Here is an 18,969-nt window from a genome sequence, read left to right as displayed (position 1 = left end):
TGGTTGGCCAACCCTACGCGCCAGTCCCAAACGACGACAAATATGCGTAGGGCGGATGGGACCGAGGTGTGCACCCAACCGGAGATTCTCAGTTGCTTCCGGCATTACTACGAAAGTTTATACCGCAGTCGCTCCGCACGTGATCCAGACCGGCTTGATAACTATCTTAGCCCACTGGAACTCCGCACAGTAGGACAGGAAGTGGCGGAAACCCTGGGTTCTGATATCGACTTGGGGGAGATCCGCGGGGCCATCAAACGGATGGCGAGGAACAAGACCCCGGGCCTAGATGGCCTTCCGGTGGAGTTCTATGCAGCTTACGCTGACCTCTTGGCCCCTCGATTACTGGTGGTCTACAGGGAGGCGAAGAGGTTGGGTCGTCTCCCTGGCTCGATGTGTGAGGCGTTGGTGGTTCCTCTCCTCAAACCAGGCCGAGACTCGTCTGACCCGGGGTCCTACCGTCCCCTTTCAATGCTGACGGTGGACTACAAAATATTGAGCAGCATCTTGGCCTCGAGGCTGCTGGGACATATGAGTTCCCTAGTGCATGAGGACCAAGCCGGTTTCATCCCACGGCGGAATACGACTATGAACATCCGAAGGTTGTTCCGCTTGCTTGGGGAACCATTCGTGGATGCCCCGTCCCCGGTAGTCTTGTCGGTGGACCTGGAGAAGGCTTTTGATAGCCTGGAGTGGGACTACCTATGCACGGTATTACGGAAATTCGGCCTCGGGGAGGGATTTATCAAATGGACAGCAGTCCTCTACGCTTCCGCTTCGGCCAGGGTTAGATCGGGCCCTTTGATTTCATCGCGATATCCGGTGGAGCGTGGCACGCGGCAGGGGTGCTCCTTATCCCCGCTTCTTTTTGCACTAGCGGTGGAGCCACTGGCGATGCATCTTCGCTCGGGAGCCCACTATACGGGCTTATGGACAGCGGCGGGCCCGCATTACGTCTCGCTCTATGCGGACGACCTGTTGCTCTTCCTGGAGGATCCGGTCTACGCGTTGCGGGGAGCGGAATTAGCGCTAACGGAGTTCGGAGCGGTCTCAGGCCTCCAAGTGAATTGGTCTAAGACCTGCCTCTTCCCGATGCGTAGGGGTACCCCCACTCCTGCGCTAAGTAAGGAGATCAGATGGGAGCCCGACTGCTTTAAATACCTTGGGGTATTTGTGTACCACGACCAACCCGACCTCCTAGATGGAAACATTGCCCGTTGCATACGAGCACTCCGAGGTAGCATGGACTTTTGGGCCACGCTGCCGCTCTCCGTGGCGGGACGCATCGCCCTGCTCAAAATGGTGGCGCTCCCCCGACTATTGTATTACTTTCGGACTTTGCCGATCTGGGTCCCACCGGCCACGTTTCGTCGCTTGCGTTCTATGGTGGTCGGGTTCCTCTGGGGAACGGGCCGGCGGCGGGTGGCCCTCAATACCCTGATGAGGCCGAAGGACGAGGGGGGGCTCGCTGTGCCGGACTTCGAGAAGTATTACCTAGCGGCGCAGCTCCAGACCTACACCCAGGAGATAGCCAGGGAATTCAGAGGCCCGGAAGACGGTAGAGGGACGGGTATGGCCAGGCACGTCCTCTCCTTTATCGCGCTGCGACAGCGCTTGGTCCTACGGGACCTGTCGATGGAGGAGCGGACTATCCAACTCTGTTGGAATCGGGCTCATAACAGAGGCCGCCTACGGACGCCATATGCGCCTGAAATACCGTTGGGGATGCTGACGGCCCTCCCCCACGGAGGAGATTGGTCACGACTGGCGGACTGGGAGGATTCCGGGTTACAGCTCGTCGGGGACCTGTATGAGGACGGAGCGCTCCTGTCCTTTCAGGATCTCATTGACCGCTTCGGGATCCCCCGGGGCGACTTTCTGCTGCACTCGGCCATTGTGCGAGCGATCCAGGCGCACTGGCAAAACGGGCTAGAGGAACCTCAATTGTCTCAGGTGTGCCAGTACGTAATGATGTCGGCGGGCACGGTGAAGGCGGTCACTTGCCTCTACGGCAGGCTGATTACCGAGGGGTTGGTTCCTCTCACCACACTGAAGTCCCGCTGGGAAGAGGACATTGGTAGGGAGATCCCGGAGACGACCTGGTCCCAGCTGGTGAGGCGTGCCTGGAAGGGTACACGTAGCGCCCGTTTCCAACTGGTCCACTATTATGTTCTCCATAGAGCGTACCTGACCCCGGTAAAGATCAGGCATTATTTTGCCACGGCTTCGGCGGAATGCCCTAGGTGCCCGGCTCAGGAGGCGGACCTCCTACACATGCTATGGGCCTGTCCAGGACTGACGTCCTACTGGCAGGAGGTGGCGACGACTTTGGAAGAGGTGACGGGGAGGCACTTATCATTCGATGTGGCGGTAGGGCTCTTGCACTGGTTCCCCCATACCCCCCGGAATAAAATCACCAGTAAATTTATCGACCTGGGGCTCCTACTTGCTAAGCGAGAGGTGACCAGGAACTGGAAGGCAAGAGCTGGTCCTACAGGCAGCAGATGGCACAGTGAGCTTTTGAAATGGGCGGCGGGTGAGAGCGCGCTAAGATATCAGTTGGCTTGGAGGCAGGGCAATGAGAAGGCGCAGGAGGCCGCGTTAGAGTGGGAAACGCTGGTGCAAGCCCTCAGAGATTATTGTACCCCCAGCGACTCTGAAAGTGAAGAAGCAACTCGACCCGAGTCCCGTTAAACATTAGCATTGACAGCACTATTACCTTCCCCGTGGGTCAAGCAGTGGATCCTATGTTGATGAGCTCCCTGACGCAGATGGTGGGGGGGGGGGGGGGGAGGGGGGATCTCACAGTTACTGGGAATTTTGAGGGGGGGGGTTCTTTTTGGGGTTTTGGGTTTGTTTAGAAAAGCAGATGACGGACAGTGTGTTATCCGGACCAGCTCCAGCATCCTACTGACCCCAGCTGCATTTGCCGCCCAACCCCAGGGATATGGGCTGATTGGCTGTATAACAACGCTATGGAAGGGGGTCGGTGGGCTATACCTTGTATAAGTTGTTTATAATACGATGCTGGTCGCTACTGTATTGTTTTACTGATTCCTGCAATAAAAATATATTTAAAAAAAAAATAGGAAATCACCAAGCTATTGCAATATTAGCATTCTTAGTACTTCAATACCTTTCATGCTGGAAATCATATTTCTAAGGAACGAAGGTGAAAAGGGAATCCACTCTCAATGAGGGTGAACGATTGTGATCAGACAATAACTTGTAAAAATAACTAGTGAAGCAGCGCTCTCCAATCTTAAGTATATTCCCAGAAGAAGTGTGTCAAACTAACTTTAAAATGTACATTTGCTGTAATCCTCTTCTGAGCGGAAACAAAAGCAAAACATGTATAAGGAATTTGATAAACGAAAATGAGTAAGTGGATACTGTGAAACTATAAGTACCATGATGGCAAATGAAAAAAAAGAAATTAAACAGACCACTTCTGCCTATCCTCAATGGATGCAAATAATTGAAAAATTAGAAGAGAACAAAGGTAGTTTGTTTGAATGCTGTCACACAACCGTTTTTGCAGCTTTACCTAAACACATTAGCCCTTCAGTTAAAATGGTGCAGTGTAGTCAAGTTTGAAGTATCATCTGATAGGTCAGTAGTAGTCTGAACTCACCAACCCTGACACTTTAACCACATCCATCACAAAAGAAAATGTAGGGTAATGGCCCATGACAGAATTCTTACTTGTTGTTCTAGGTGTATTGTTCATGCCAATGAGGCTTTCTGCTCTCACAGTTGTTCCTTGTGGTTCTACACTGCGCTAATGATTCATGATGCGGCCGAACCTCACTATATGATCGATGTGTATGTTTTCCCGTCTGTACTTTCTTAGGCATGTTTTCTTGCCCTACTTTATTCCACACCTTGCCTTCTTTCCCTCACTCTCCCTGTCCTTCCCCACTCCCCCTGTTGCTAGTCTTGATACTATTTACAGACACCACTGACCATTGTGATTGACTTTGTATGGATCAGCCTCGCCCTTGAATACAGAGGATCCGACTTCCAAGAACCGAATGCCTCCGCAATAGCGCCCGCGTGATGGTTACTCTCATGTGCCTGCTGAGTGGTGGTCTTCCTTTACTGTAATTATGCTGTATTTTCCCTGAAAATAGAAAGAAAGGTTGCAAAAAAAGAAAAAAACCTTCTTAGAAATCAACATGCAACAACGAAAACCTCTTTATGTTGGGTTTATAAACCTACCAGTAGCATGACTTTTACTATGTTAGCCTACAGAAAGAGTCAGACCACGACCAAGTTCAACAACTAAAAATTAAACAGTATATCAAGATGGCTCTATGAAGAAAGTGATTAATCATTAGCTTTAGAGGTGCAGTTTTGATTGAAGTCCCTTATGTATTTGTTTCTGTTTTTATTTGCAGTTTTCCACGCCTATGCGCGAAGAAATCTGAAGACCAATCTGTGTAAATGGTGCAACTATTCACACCCTGTGTGTGAGGGCAAGGTGTGCTACACCAACTGCTCCTTTAATTCGTACTGTGAAAGTGCAGATGAGATCTGCGTCACCATATGGTAAGTCCACATTTATTTTAGTGTAAAGACACTGGGCTTCTTTACGAGTACCCCAGATAATTCAGATGCGCGCAGTAACAAAGTCGTAATTACACGTCCTGTGACTTTACCATGGACTCTGTCACTTCCTATGGTTTTTTTCACCTCCTGAAATCTGAATTACTTTGTTTCTGAGCAATTCCCCATTTTGCCTGAGACCAATGGGGGAAGGGCCACACCGGCATTCGCTGATGCTCTCCCACCATATGCGGTCTTTCTGCCTCTGGCGGTAGATTGGGGATCAACCCCCCATCTATCCAGCCAGAGTCATAATGGCCACAAGACAACATTGAAAAAACACAAAGGAAACACTTTTGAAAAGAAGAAATGGGGTGAGGGTGGCGTCCGTTCTTTGGGCTGCCTTTGCTGTCCCAGGTCTGCCACCCTTGCTGTGGCAGATTAGGGAGTTTACTTCCAATCTGCCCGACCCAAGGGGTTGCGGAGAGGTGGCAGAAATCTCAGTAGACCACTGGAATAAAATGTTGAAAAGAGAATCGGGTAGAGGGTTAGGCCACCCTGGCATCTGGTTGCCCCATTCCCCGGGCTCCGGATAACCACTGAACCAGCTGGAGGAAAAAGTGAAAAACAGAATAGAATGGGGCTTGCCCGTCGTTTCACTGGGCTGCACCTCCCACCTTCCTGGCCTCAAGTAGTCCTTTAGCCCCTCTGAGGAAGTAATTGGGACTTTGCCACAATATGTCCATTACTTTGATGCAGAAAGCTCATTAGATCCTAGGGTCTGGTGTAAACAAAAGAAATTGTGTGAGGGCGTGGCATTGGGCTACACTTCACTCAGTCGAGTCACCATCCCTGGATTGGCAGGTTAGTGTGTTTAACTCCAGTATGCCAATCCCTGGGCAGTATGTTCACTACACCACTACAGATGGGAATGCAATGAATGACTTGCCCATCTTGGCATCATGCCACACCCTCACGACCTCCCAGCCCACCAATGAAACAATGACAAACTTTAAAATTAGAAAATACCACATTATTTCTGTGGTTTTGTGCTTTTCTTCTCATAGTAGGACCCCAGCAATGCAGCACAACAATGAACAACTTCAATTATAAAGAATGAGAATGTTTAACAGATAGACCAGCTTTATCAAAATAACAAGTAGTGTGCAACATAAAAAATAGTTCAACTGCTATTTATCAGGTTATGTGCATTTTTTAAGCTCCCTCACCAGCTAACATTCCGAGCCAGCATCACAGTGGCACTGTGACCAATACTAGTCAATGTGTGCATGCTAGTACCGTCACCTAAAATCAACACACTCTGATTGCAAGGTAGCCTATAAGGCAACCCATATCAGAAATGACGATGCATCAATAAATGTACTGTAAACCTCTTTTGTTATGAAATGGAAAGAATTCTCCCAAAGAATGGTGGTGGCCGGCATAGGTGTGATCCTTCATAAAAATGATGTATTTTCACATGTTTGATCCATGGATATGGGTGTTGATTTAAGTAGTCAATTACACTGGTGTGGTACAGGCTAAAATGGGTGCATTTCTTTTTGTGCCCATTTTAGTACAAAATTTGTAGGAGGTCAGCACAAATTTCCCTTTGCCCGGTTTGGCTCTTTCTCTTACCACCTAAAAGATTTTCATTTTGCAAGTAGAAAACAGTGAGAAAATGGATAGTAACTTGTGAATGAGAGTATGTATATTTGCATATGTTACTCCCCTCCCAGTTCCTTAATCGTCATATAAAACACACCTAAGACCCTGACAAACAATACTTTCAGGAGGGGGTTTACACCCATTTTTAATGCTGAGATGTAAATGTCTCTATTGCATAAATAAAAATACCTATAAATCAAACCGTATTTACAGGCAAGAGAATGTTTTTACTCTCCTGTGATTACACTGTCCAAGAAAAGTAATGAACCTTGAATCCCACAAAAAAAATTCTAAAGTATCACATTTCTGCTTCCCGTTTCTTTGTTCAGTAGCCATGTAAGTAAATCTGCTTCTTTGTCCCATGTGTGTGAATCAGAACTACCCAGAGTCTTATTAACAGCTCATTATGATTGCAAGTGTGGAAGGTGGCAAGAGTAGTAGGAAACTACATGGAAATTGAGCTGTTCTCTACAGACTATGCAAGGCGAGGCTACAAAAACAACAGTCTCCCCATCGCATTTAGGAAAATATTTAGCAACTAACATGGGAGAGAGGCAAGGAAATTGAGTATTTATTTGCTGCATCAGAGGAACGCCTGTTGAAAGAAAGACGTATGACTTTGTTTCAAGGGATTTGATTATAATTGAAAATTACTGTCAGCGCTAAGCGGGAGCATTAATTCCTGAAAAATGAGAAGGCCATGTTTCAGAAACATAGTAAAATGTTGTTAGCGATCAAAATGTGGCGGTTAGAGCACGGAGCAATACATTCATGCACATAATGCATGACTTCCTTAAACATATTAAGCGGATCTAACAAAATTAGAATCTTTGTGGAGTGGACAAATTATTACTATTATTTAAGGGGCTAAGAACTGGATGAACCAAATAAGTTTCCATGCTTAAAGCAAATCTTAAACAGTTCCAAGACTGCCCTAAACCAAGAAAGGTGAGCTTTACTTGAAAAGGTTTTTCCTGATTTAGGGCAATTTGTATATCCTCTTATGCCAGAAAAGGCAATTTTAAGATTGTCTTAAAATAGGAGAAATATTTGTATATGTGGCGACTAAAGCTGGTAAAGATGCTCCTAAGACTCTTTGGCATGAAAAAAAATCCATGCTAATCAGGCTCATGTTTCATGCTAAACCCAGTTCTACCCCTGCTGCACCCCTACCTGGGAGTCCTTCTGCTTTCCCTTCACCATACTAGTCTCCACATTTACTGCAAGGAGGCAAGGTGTAACGGAAAACAACCCAACCCCTAGTCTTCCCCTCCCTTGTGAAATTTGGGTATCATCCCTTAAAAGGACAATTAGCCTGTTTCCCTATAGAAATACAAAGTTTTTAGGTGGAAGAATAATCGCATAACCGGGCCCACCTAAACAAATTTCTAAGTAGGCAAAATTATTTAATACAAGAAAAAGATCGATCCTGGTGTGATTGCTTTATTGCCACGGTGTCTGTTTTCTAGCAGAGTAGCATCCCTCCCTCCTTACTTACAAAATTGTTGCATTTAAAAAAAAAGATAAATGCAGTTAATAATAACAAATCTTCTGTACCATGTTACACATATGTATATGTAACCCTGACATATAATTGATTAATATGAATTACAATGTTAAGAGTGCATAGCTTCTTCCTTCATTAAGTTGTGTTGCAGAAATGTATTCATTAAATTATGTTTTATCATTGCCTCACAGTTATACACATGGGCCAGTGGTGGGTAAGAGGGTCTATGAATTGTACGAGTACCTTGTAAAACAGATTACACATTATTGGTAATAGGCCTAGCATAAGGTGCAACATATAAGCAAGTAGATAATTTGCTGATTTGCTTTGTACATATGTATATGTGTGTGTGTGCATGTGGATGCTTTAAGAACCAAAGATTCTGCATGAATATATGTCTTCTGTTCTGTGGATACCTCTCTATTGCTAGGTGAGTGGCATTGGGATATGGCTTGGTAATTCCCTAATAAGAGAAGGCCGCATCTTACCCAAGGATCTGCCTGCGCTGGTGCCTCATATTAATTCGTCCCCTATAAGTTTGATGTGCCTTCTTTTGGCCTGACCATCACCTCAAGTTGACTGTTATCTCAATTAACCATAACTTCAACATGGTTGGGGGGCAAAGCTTGCCTGGCTGCAAGATGGCTGCGCTTTCAGCTAGCTCTGTGAGCCGTTTGCAATCCGACTCGATCCTTGCCACCAATTTGCCCCGCATCGTCCCCCTGCTGTAGCCTTGACCCGTGGGACGACCCGGTGCTCTGTGAAAGAAGGAAGAAAATCTGATCCAGGACCGCGTGGCGGCGTGCTCTCACCCGATCAGGGTGCTGCGGCCTGTTTCCTCTCCGGCGGCTGGGTCAAGAGGCCGACCTGGGTGCCGCCGGGCCCGGCCACTATCCTTCCGCTCCTCTGGAGCCCCATGCCTCCTCCGCACCTGACGGCGGCTCCGACACTGCGGCGACGATGCTGCTGCTCTGAATAGCGCCCCGCCCTACCTGCTCCTGGTTGCGGCCGCCCGAGTGAGGTGAGGCAGCCACCCTCATCCTCTTCAGCCTGGAGCCCCGCCGGACATACGGTGGCTGTGGTGAGTGGTGGGGCGGCCTTCATCTCCCTTGGCTGCCCTGTGATAGACTATAATATGCAGCTTCCACCCGCTCCCGGCCTGGAGAACAGCGGCTACCTCAAATTTGAGACTATCACAGCGCGCTGAATTACGAACGCGCTGGCCTTCATTCCTGCCCTCCTGCTGAGAGATCTGATGCGGTTGCCCCCCCCTCGCACCTTCTGCCTGCATCAGTGTGCTGTTGGGGTGCTATCCTGGGGCCACCCCTGTGGCTATAGTGAGTTTTCGCTCTGGGTTGGGTTTCCCACGTGTGCAGTGGGATCAGGCCCTGGGTGGAGCTGTGATGGTGTTGGGCCTGTGGTCTTCTACCCCCTCCTGGTGATGGCCTCTGCCTGATTGGCATCTCCTGATGCGGCCTGGTGGTCCCCCATTCTCCCGGCTCCTGGTGTTCCTGGTGTGGCACAGTTCTCCAGTTTCCTTCTCTGCACGGGCACTGCAGCCCCACTTGGGTTATTTGCTGGGCTAGCACGCGCAGCATAGGGTCTGTCGGCTAGTTGCTCCTGCTGTGCCCACTGTTTGGACATCATCAGTGGGTCTGCCCCTCTTTCCCCCGTTCTCCGCAGTGGGGGGCTCTGCATGATTGGGAGTGCACATTGATTTTGATACTCAGGCCTTGGTGATCCTACGGAGTTGTCCATTAACTGCCTCTGTGCTCACTCTGTTGCGGCCTGTATTCCTTGGTGGTTCCTTCTTCACTTGCAGGGCAGCGGTTGTTTCCAATGGTGCAGTTGAGGATTGAGGTATTGGTATGTGTGCTTCTGCACCTGCACCACTAAGCATCTTCATACAATTCACTGGATATTGTGAACTCAAGCAATCAAATACACGCGCAATGAAATCAATTGTATCAAGTACTGCGCGTTTCACCTTCGAAACACAAGATCAGGCAGTACCTATGCTAATCAATGAGCCTCAGCGGAATCGACAGCGCTTCATAATGTAGAAAAAAATAGCCAATAAAGGAAATCCAGACTTGTACAATCCTCAGTTATTATTTGTTATAAGATACCAGTCCCGAATGAGCCACAAAAAAATAAAATAGGAGAAAACAAACCTGCTCGAGCTGCTTCATTATCTATAATAGACCAACTTTAATTATATGGCAACTGCTTTGGTAATGTCATACTTTGTGAGGTCATGCTTATTTTCATAAAAATGATCCAAGGACTGCAATCAGCAAAATGAAAACAATCAATTTTGAATCACAAAAGTCAATTTACATTTAAGCCAGAACATACCATGCAGGGCTTAGACCATACCAAACCTTGAGAAGTGCTTAGCTGGAAATCGTTTTGGGATGAGCAAACTATGTGCCCTACCTAGGGAAATAATATACAGTAGGCGCTCGAAAAAGGAGAGCGAGGGATAAAGAAACAGAAGGTCCAAGAATCAAATCTTCCCTCAACCAACACAGTGGTAACACCCCACCGTGATTCAAGTCAAGGAGAATCCACAGAGACTCTTAAAGCGCTACACCATCCAACGCCGACAGTTCTAAAGGGTAAGCTAAAGCCACAGTAGACGTTCCCAAGGGGGCTGCGTGGAGTTGGCGCCAAATAGTTACGAATGGCCCAAGAATTTATCTTTTTACCATTTGAGGAGATCTCCAAAAGGCAAAATGTAATTCTTGCCTGTAAGGTTGAAAGTCCTTGCAGCGTTTCTGACAGGACCTGCTAAATGGTAGAAAAATGATATAGCATAACATAACATAGCATTATATGAAGAGATACAGAGCAATTATAAGCAAGTAGTTAAGAGAAAGAGTCCAAGGTGCCCGACTGATGAGAACATGAAGAAAGTGGGAAAGACATAGCAGGACGAAAAGGAGACAGAGGTACTAAAAACATGTGGAAGAAGGGAAGAGGAAAGAAGGGGATAGAATGTGAAAGAGAGGCTGAGACAAAGAGAACTGGAAGAATGGAAATAAAGTGATGTAATCAGTGGTAGAAGAGGTACAGAGAAATAAAATGGAAAATGACACATGAAAAAAAAGAATGGTGAGATCCAGAAAAGAATGGGGAAAAGCTTAAAGAAGTAACGATTGCAAGAGAGAAAGAGAAACAGAATACAATGCTAAAGACAGAAAAAGTAAGGAGATGTAAAGGGAAGAAGTAACAGAGGAGAGAAGGAAATAAATAGGGAAAATAGATGATTGAAAAAGAAGGCTAGGGGGGCGTTGCTTTGAGGGCGACAATGGCGGACGTGGCTCCGTAGAGCTCCCGCCGGCCCGAACTTTATCCTGTCGAATTATCCTTCCCCAAACCCGCAATCACCTTTATTACGACGGCGGAGACTGCTGGAGACACCCTCCGGTGGTGCTTCCGAGACCCCCGGTCACCGGCTGGAGACGTTATCCGCGGCGATACCCGCCGGGCCTACCAGCCGCGTGTGACGCCGGGGCCTCGATTTCTGCGTGACCTCGGCTGCTGGCGCTGGACCTTGGGCAGCTGGATCGTTGGCGGGCCTGTGGGGCTCAAGGAGGCACATTTTTGGCGGTCGGAGCACAGGCGGCGGAATCTCCTGCCACGAGCTGATTTGTGGACACTGCTGGAGGCCATACGGAGGGGGCGCTGAAGGAGGGCTCCGTGGACCCCGGGACCGGCCGGGTCCCTCTGGGCTGCCGAGGACGGTGCGGCGGCGAGACAAGTGCCTCCGCACCGGCACGGAGGGGGCACGTCCTGCTGCTGTGGACCCCGTGTTGGGACCTGTGAGGTAGTCGGCCCGGAGCCTTGACCCGCGCCATTATTGGGGGCGCCTCGTCTTCCCGCCTTGCTGGCGGAACGGTCCGTGGAGCTTCGGCGTCTGTCTTGCCCCCCCGGCGCTGTGCACAGATTGGGTGGCCAGGGTGGCCCAGAGGAGCAGCATCGCCCGGCCGCCCCGGTCCCGGCGCCTGGTTGTGCCCACCACCCACAGCGGCGGAGTGATCATTGCACACGAGACACCGGAGGAGCCCCGTGAAGGTGAGGAGCCGAGCCTACTGCCACGTTTGCTATTGGGGCCCTGGACACTGCTAGGGGCCATTGACTGTTGAAACGGGCACAGTGACCGTGCTCTGTGGTGGCGGGCGGGTGTGGCGAAGCGCCCTGCGAGATTCCGGGTCCCGGGCCTTACCCCGGGTGGCGGCTGATCTTGGGTGACGGTGTGAGGAGCGACTGCCAGGACACCGAGTGGCCCATTACAACTATCCGGACAATGACCAGAGGCGGAGGTGGCACGAACTCCGCCAAGCAGGGGCCAATCGACAAATTCACCGGTCCCAGTGGGGGATCGGGGGCTGCCGGAGGTGGCCAGAACACCGGGCCAGACAACGCGGCGCTGATGGCGGCCATCACGCAGTCCAGAGACATGTTAGATGCCAAAATTGGTGCGGTAGGGGCCGATGTCATGCTATTGCGCCAAGACCTCCGCAACGCTGTTGCCCGCATCACGGAGACCGAGACCAGGATCACGGGAGTGGAGGGAGATGTTGGCGATCTGAAACGGAAGGTAGTGGAGATGGAGAAGATCCAGAAGGGGCTGGCTTTTCGTGTGGAGGACGCGGAGGGGCGAGCGCGAAGGAATAACCTGCGCTTCGTAGGCTTTCCGGAAGATTGCGAGAAAGGGCCCATGGACACCTTCCTGACGAGGTGGCTGGAAAGCTGGCTCCCCCCGGATGCTTTGTCGCGCTGCTTCATGGTGGAGCGCGCACATAGAGCATTGACAAAGAAACCGCCGGTGGGGGAACGGCCTCGGCCAGTCATTGCAAAAATCCTAAACTTCCACGACAAGGACACCATACTCCGGGAAGCGAGGGCCAAAGAGACTTTGCTGTTCGACAACCACAGGATCATGATCTTCCCGGACTACACCAGGCAGGTGCAGCAGCAGCGGCATTCTTTTCTGGCTGCGAAGGCCAAACTGTGCGGCCTAAAGATCCAATACTCATTGCTTTATCCAGCCCGCCTTTGTGTGGTCTTCAATTCCAAGACTCATTTCTTCGACTCCCCGGAGGACGTTTTCAAGTGGACGGATGAGACAGTCAGGCTCCGACCGAATGCCCAGCCGGGACTGGGCTCTGGACCATCGCGTGGATCATCGCAGGAGAGGAGCGACTCCGCCGGCAAGGGTAAACGACATCGGAAGTCCCGATCGCGACGGCGTTCTCTGTCCAGAGAGGGCCTGCTGAGTGAGACGCAACCTGATACTGACCAATCGGGAAAAGAAAACTGAGCATGGTGTGAATTCAATTCTCATTGCTTCGCCCGGCTCCATCGGTGGACCCTGCGGAGGGCCTTGATCGGAGGCTCGAGTGGCGGAGCAAACGACGACTGGTGCAGTATAACCTGGGTCATGGTGGGGCTTGGATGCCTTCCGATGGGTGGCACCTTACTGCTACGCTCTCCATGTGATCTGGTACTTGGTACAATGGGGGTTTGGGGTACTTTCTGATGGGCCGCCTGATCCTCCTGTGGCTGGGGGGTGGCCCTGAGGGAACGGCTCTATTAGTTGGGGGGAAAAGTTGGGATCCATTGGTATGGTGGGTTTTAGGCGCTCTGTTTTGGGCCTGAAACTCCCCATGCCGCGACAGGTACTTCAATGTTTTCTGAGGTATAGGGGTGGTGGGTGGGGAGATGGGTTGTTGGGGGAACAGGGCGGGCGGAAGGGGACTGGGGTGGTGGTGAGTGTTCTGAAGGGGGTGCACGTGACTTTTGCTGTTTTGGCTTGTATGGTGTGGGTGGCCTGGGTCGGGTTCTGGAGGCCTCAGAGACTTGTTAATTGTGACTATGGCTGACACCTCAGGGCGAGAACTTCCTAATGACTCTATGCGAATATTGAGCTGGAATGTCCGGGGGATGTTGGACAAAATCAAGCGCGGGACGGTACTGCGCTGGGGTAAAAGGCACTCGGCTGATGTGATGCTCCTCCAAGAAACACACATGTTAGGCACAAAGACACTGAGTTTGCAGCGATTTGGTTTCCACCAGGTATTCCATGCCGGGTTTTCCAGGGGTTCGAGGGGGGTAGCTATTCTTATCCGCAGGCGGCTGTCCTACACCCACGAGCGTCACTGGCTTGATCCTCAGGGTCGGTATGTGTTTGTGAAAGGGGCGATTGGCTCGGAACCAGTGGTGTTTGGCTGTGTGTATGCCCCCCCGCTGCAGTGGTCCTTGGCTGAGAAACTGTTTGACCTATGGGCTGAGATCCCAGACTCCTTGGCTGTGATCGGTGGCGACTGGAATGACGTGGTGGATGTGAGCCTGGACAGGCAGAGTGCGCGGGGGGTTGCGGCGGCAGCCTCCCCTACGAAGCTGAAGGCAATGATTGATGGGCTGGGCTGGGCGGATGCCTGGAGACACTTGCATGCCAGGGCGCGTGAGTACACATATGTATCGGCCGTACACGGCTCCTTCTCACGACTGGATTGTGTGTTTGTGCCGGGGGCCTTCCTTGACAGGGTGAAATGGGCTGCAATTAGGCCTCGGGGGCTGTCTTATCACTCCCCTGTTACGGTACCGATCGACTTGCGCAAGTTCCGCCGGCCGTTTCGGTGGGGGATGTCCTCGTGGCACCGACAGCGAGCGGACTACACACAGCATATGCGTAGTGCAATAGCCCACTATTGGCAGGAGAATCTAGCGATAGGGATTGACGCTGTGACTGTGTGGGAAGCCATGAAACCCACTATGAGAAGCATTGACATTGCTTGGTGCGCGGCTGCCCGTCGCACTCGGCAGGAGACCATTGCTGCTGCTGCTGAGCGGGTGGAAGTGCAGGAGGGACGATGCCGGGGAGAGAGGGATGACCTGGGGTTACAACTACTTCTGCAGGCGCAACACTCCTACGCCTCGGTGTTACTAGATGAAGCTCGTCAAGCGTGGCTGGCCACGCGGAGCAGGGTCTACCAATGGGGTGATAAATCCTGCACCATGCTCCATAGGCTCTGCCAACGAACACTACAACCGATCGCCTTACCAGGCCTCACCGACGGGGAGGGGACCGCGATAACTGACCCTGCGACTTTGGCGGCGACCTTTGCGCAATATTATGCAGAGCAGTATGCACCTCGAGAGTGCCTCCAACCGGAGGCGATTGCTGGGTTCTTCGAGGAGGTTCCCCCTCGGGCAGTCTCGGACGAGGTGAGGGAGGCCCTGGACCTCCCCCTTCGGCGGAGGAACTGGGAGATGCGCTGGGCCAGCTTAATGTAGGCAAGGCACCGGGACCGAGTGGGTTCCCCAGTGAATTTTATAGGAAATTCCACTTGCAGCTTGGGCCACACTATAGACGGGCATTGGAATTGGCGCGGGAGCAAGGTAGCCTGCCGTCGGACTGGCGTCAGGCCGAAATTGTGGTATTTCAGAAACCAGGTAGGCCCCCCGATCGTCACGAGTCCTATCGCCCCATATCCCTGATCAACTTCGAGGCCAAATTACTAGCCAAGGCTCTGGCAAACCGTCTGCTCCCATATATTGCAGATCTGGTCCACCCGGATCAGGCAGGCTTCATGCCGCATCGGGCGACGCGACACAATATTAGGCGCGCACAGGCGGCGGTGGATGCTGTGGGGGCGACCGGGGATCGGGCGGCGTTGTTACTGGCAGACATAGACAGGGCATTCGACTCGGTCAGCTGGACCTACCTCTTTGCCCTTCTGCTGCTCCTCAACTTGGGACCGGTGTTCATCTCCTACGTGAGGCTGCTGTACACAGACATTACCGCCTCGGTGCGCATCTCTGGAGCGATCTCAGAGAAGTTCCCAATTGCCAGGGGAACCCGACAGGGATGCCCCCTCTCCCCCTACCTTTTCGCTCTGGCCATGGGACCGTTGGCCACACGGGTAGGTCTCGATGCACAATATCGTGGCTTTGTGTGGGGAGCGGAACTCACGGATAGAATCGCATTATATGCGGATGATGTCATTTTCTTTATGACTGACCTTCCCCGCTCTGGCCCTCGCATACTGGATATGATGCAAGTGTTTGGCGAGGTTTCGGGACTCTTTCTTAATCCACGTAAATCGACCCTATGGGTACTGGGCGACGAGCCGGAGACATACCCCTGGGCTTCGGCTTTACAGGTAGCGGTCGGTGGTCTAAAATACCTGGGTGTCTTCCTGTCGGAATCTGCCGCGGTCGCGTGGGGGCCTGGTCTCGCATGCCCCTCAATATATATGGCAGATCTGCCATTTTCAAGATGGTCGCCCTGCCACGGCTTCTCTACCAATTACAGAACCACCCGTACAGGATTGACCCGCAGTGGTTCCGTCACGTGAACTCAACACTTGGCCGGTTTCTGTGGGCCGGGGGTGCCTCTAGGGTGGCACTGCGGACCTGCTTTCTATCCACGTACTGTGGAGGTCTGGCTACCTATGACCTCCTGTCTTACTACCAGGCCTCTCATCTGCTGGTTCTAAATGAGTGGTGGTATGGTGGCCACAGCGACCCGGCGTACGCGTTGGAGCACTTTTTAATGGGCGATGCCACGCTGCACACGCTATTGTACTCGGCCAGGCGGCGGAGGATGCTGCCGCGGGTCACCCAGGTGGTCTTTGTGATTTGGAGGCAGGCGCTGCGCCGTATGGGTTGGTGGGGCAGGCTGACAGCCGAAACTCCGCTGTGGCATAACGGTCGGCTTCCGGCGCTGGCCTCCCTATCGGGGTTTGGTGGCTGGGACGCCATTGGGATTTCCTCCCTCGGCCATGTCCTCACAGGGACCACCCTCAAATCCTTTCAGGATCTCAGCTCCGAATTCAATATGCCCAAGACCCAATTTTTCAAATATCTACAATTCCGCCATGCACTCGCGCCGAGTCTGGTGGGGCTGGACCAGCTTCCTGAATTCAGCCCGGTGGAGGCCAAGCTCTTCATGGGAGACCTGGGAGATAAGAAAGTTTCCAAAATTTACCAGACGCTGGTTACTCACTGCTCTTCCTCTCTCCTGTCATTGAAGGCCTCCTGGGAGACGGATGTTGGCCCGTTAGATGAGGATGATTGGAGGGAGGCACTTGAATCCCCCCGCGGGGCTGCCATTGCTGTGCGACTCAGGTTCATACAATTTAAATACCTGCATAGAGCATACTACACTAGGGAGAGACTGTGGAGGGCAGGCCTCATTGCCGCTCCGGAATGCTTGCGCTGTGGAACTGAAAGAGGAACGCTGCTGCATGCGGTGTGGTCTTGTGTGGGTCTGACTCGCTTTTGGAATGGGGTGTGGAATTGTCTGTCGGAGGTGCTGGGGTGGGATCTCCCCCGTACACCCAGGCTGGGCCTCCTCCATGTCCTGGAAAATGTTGGAGGCAACATCTATAAACGCCACCTACTGTTACTGGGTTTGGTTGTAGCTAAGCGAGATCTGGCGAGAGCCTGGAAGAGTGACCGTGCCCCCCTACTTACCGCCTGGAAAGCGGGCTTAGACTTTCTTATGGGCTTAGAATTACCTGTATTTGAGGCCAGGGGGTGCCCCCGGAAACATTATAGGATCTGGAAGCGGTGGGCGGACTACAGAGGACTGGATTTGGAACCCCCAGCTGATATAGATGATGTGCCGCCTCCGGATGGGGACATTGGGCCCTAGGTCGTTACCTGATACTTACATTGCCTTGCCTGTATATTTGGTGAAATGTGAACATGTGCACAGGGTTAGGGTGGGATAAGGGGTGGGTAGCCGGGGAAGGGAGTTGGGGTGTGTTCTTGGGGGTGGGTGGGACGTGGGACGGGGAGGGGGGTAATTTCAAATTTAGGCTTCTGTTCATCCTGCTATATGTTTAATGTGGACGGTATCCTCCTGATTGTGGAGAACTATACCTATGCTCTGCCTAACATTTCAATAAAGACGGTTGTGAAAAAAAAAAAGAAGGCTAGGAAAAACAAAGAAAGGTAAAAAAAAGAATAAAAACAGAAATAAAGTCAGGCAAGGGCGGAAAGACAGATAATGAAAAGCGAACATTTATACAATTGTGAGCATTCATTAAGCACCTACTAATTATGTGTGAATACCTCTAAAGCAGTGATAGCTTAGCGAGAGCATGCAGTATAACTATGGATTTTCACTTAGCACACTTTAAAGGGGAACAGCTCACAGAAATACTGTTCCTGTGAGCTTTTCAGCATTGATCTGTGCCGCTACCTCCAATAAAAGTGTGGTGGTGAGAGCTAGATTTGTCTGTGCTCTGAGGGTCTATTGGCACATCCACTCATAAAGCATTACTCTAAGTTAGTGGCATGCCCTGTAGATAAGCAGAGGAACATCTGACATCAATTCCCCATTTCCGCTAAACTCAACCCCATAACCTGAATCATTTACAGGACAAGCAAGATTTTGTGATTAATATGGGTGAAGAAATTAAAAGAAACACTGGAGGCAGCTATTCATGTTGCGACAGGAAGTCCCACTCTTCGGAAACTGGCAGGATATTGAAACCCCATCCAGAGTAGTGCAACTAGTGACATAAACAGTAGCATTTGGGGGCGTTGCTGTGCACAAGAGGGCAGTGAACGTGTGATCGCTGCGCTCCACCCCAGCCATGGGGATTAAACACGCCCCTGACATAGTGTTTTAGTCTGGGATGCAGCAATAGTAGCTGATGATTGAGGAGACAGGATACTGGGTGCTGATGATGGCCCGCGCAACAGCCCCAACATGGATGACCGCAGCCGGGTAGAGGAGGCATTACAGCACGGCGCTGAGAACCTAGCCACAAGTTAATTGTCTGCAAGAAAAGGACTACCTCTGCTAGTTGATTTTTCACACTACTCGGTGGCTCACCAAACATGCACTAGACTTGATGTCATTCTGATTGATAAATGACTCCTGTCAACCGTTGGGGAACTTGAGCAAGGCCCCCTGACACTGTCTGATGACAGCGTGGTCACTTGTACTGTAAAATTGCCCACAAATAGAAGAAGATGGGGTTTGGCCGCTTAACAATGTTCTCCTCAATGACTCCATGTTGTTAACTACTATATGCTAATTCATTGGTGACTCCCTCAGCACTGAGATAGGCGAGGTCTGCACTGGTATCATCTAGGATGCTCTGAAAGCAGTGCTATGGAACCAGCCTGTAGTGGGAACAGCATGACTTAGGAATCTGTGAGAATCACTCCCTTAGGGGATAGATTGAGTAAGGAAGACTGCAAATCAATGATGTTTG

At 51.0% G+C, this 18,969-nt stretch overlaps 1 protein-coding gene across 1 annotated transcript in view; it reads left to right on the top strand.

Annotated features, from left to right (window-relative positions):
* The window catches only part of LOC147732888 (TGF-beta receptor type-2-like), a 407,586-nt gene that overhangs the window by 228,594 nt on the left and 160,023 nt on the right, over positions 1–18,969 (top strand). The window contains exon 2 of the mRNA XM_086957433.1: positions 4,401–4,551. Within this exon, the coding sequence (XP_086813559.1) occupies positions 4,401–4,551 (151 nt within the window). The remainder of the gene's footprint in view (positions 1–4,400; positions 4,552–18,969) is intronic.

This window comes from Lissotriton vulgaris, chromosome 2_1 (assembly GCF_964263255.1).
Source record: "Lissotriton vulgaris chromosome 2_1, aLisVul1.2, whole genome shotgun sequence".
Taxonomy (NCBI): domain Eukaryota; kingdom Metazoa; phylum Chordata; class Amphibia; order Caudata; family Salamandridae; genus Lissotriton; species Lissotriton vulgaris.
This window is presented reverse-complemented; position numbering and strand designations above follow the sequence as displayed.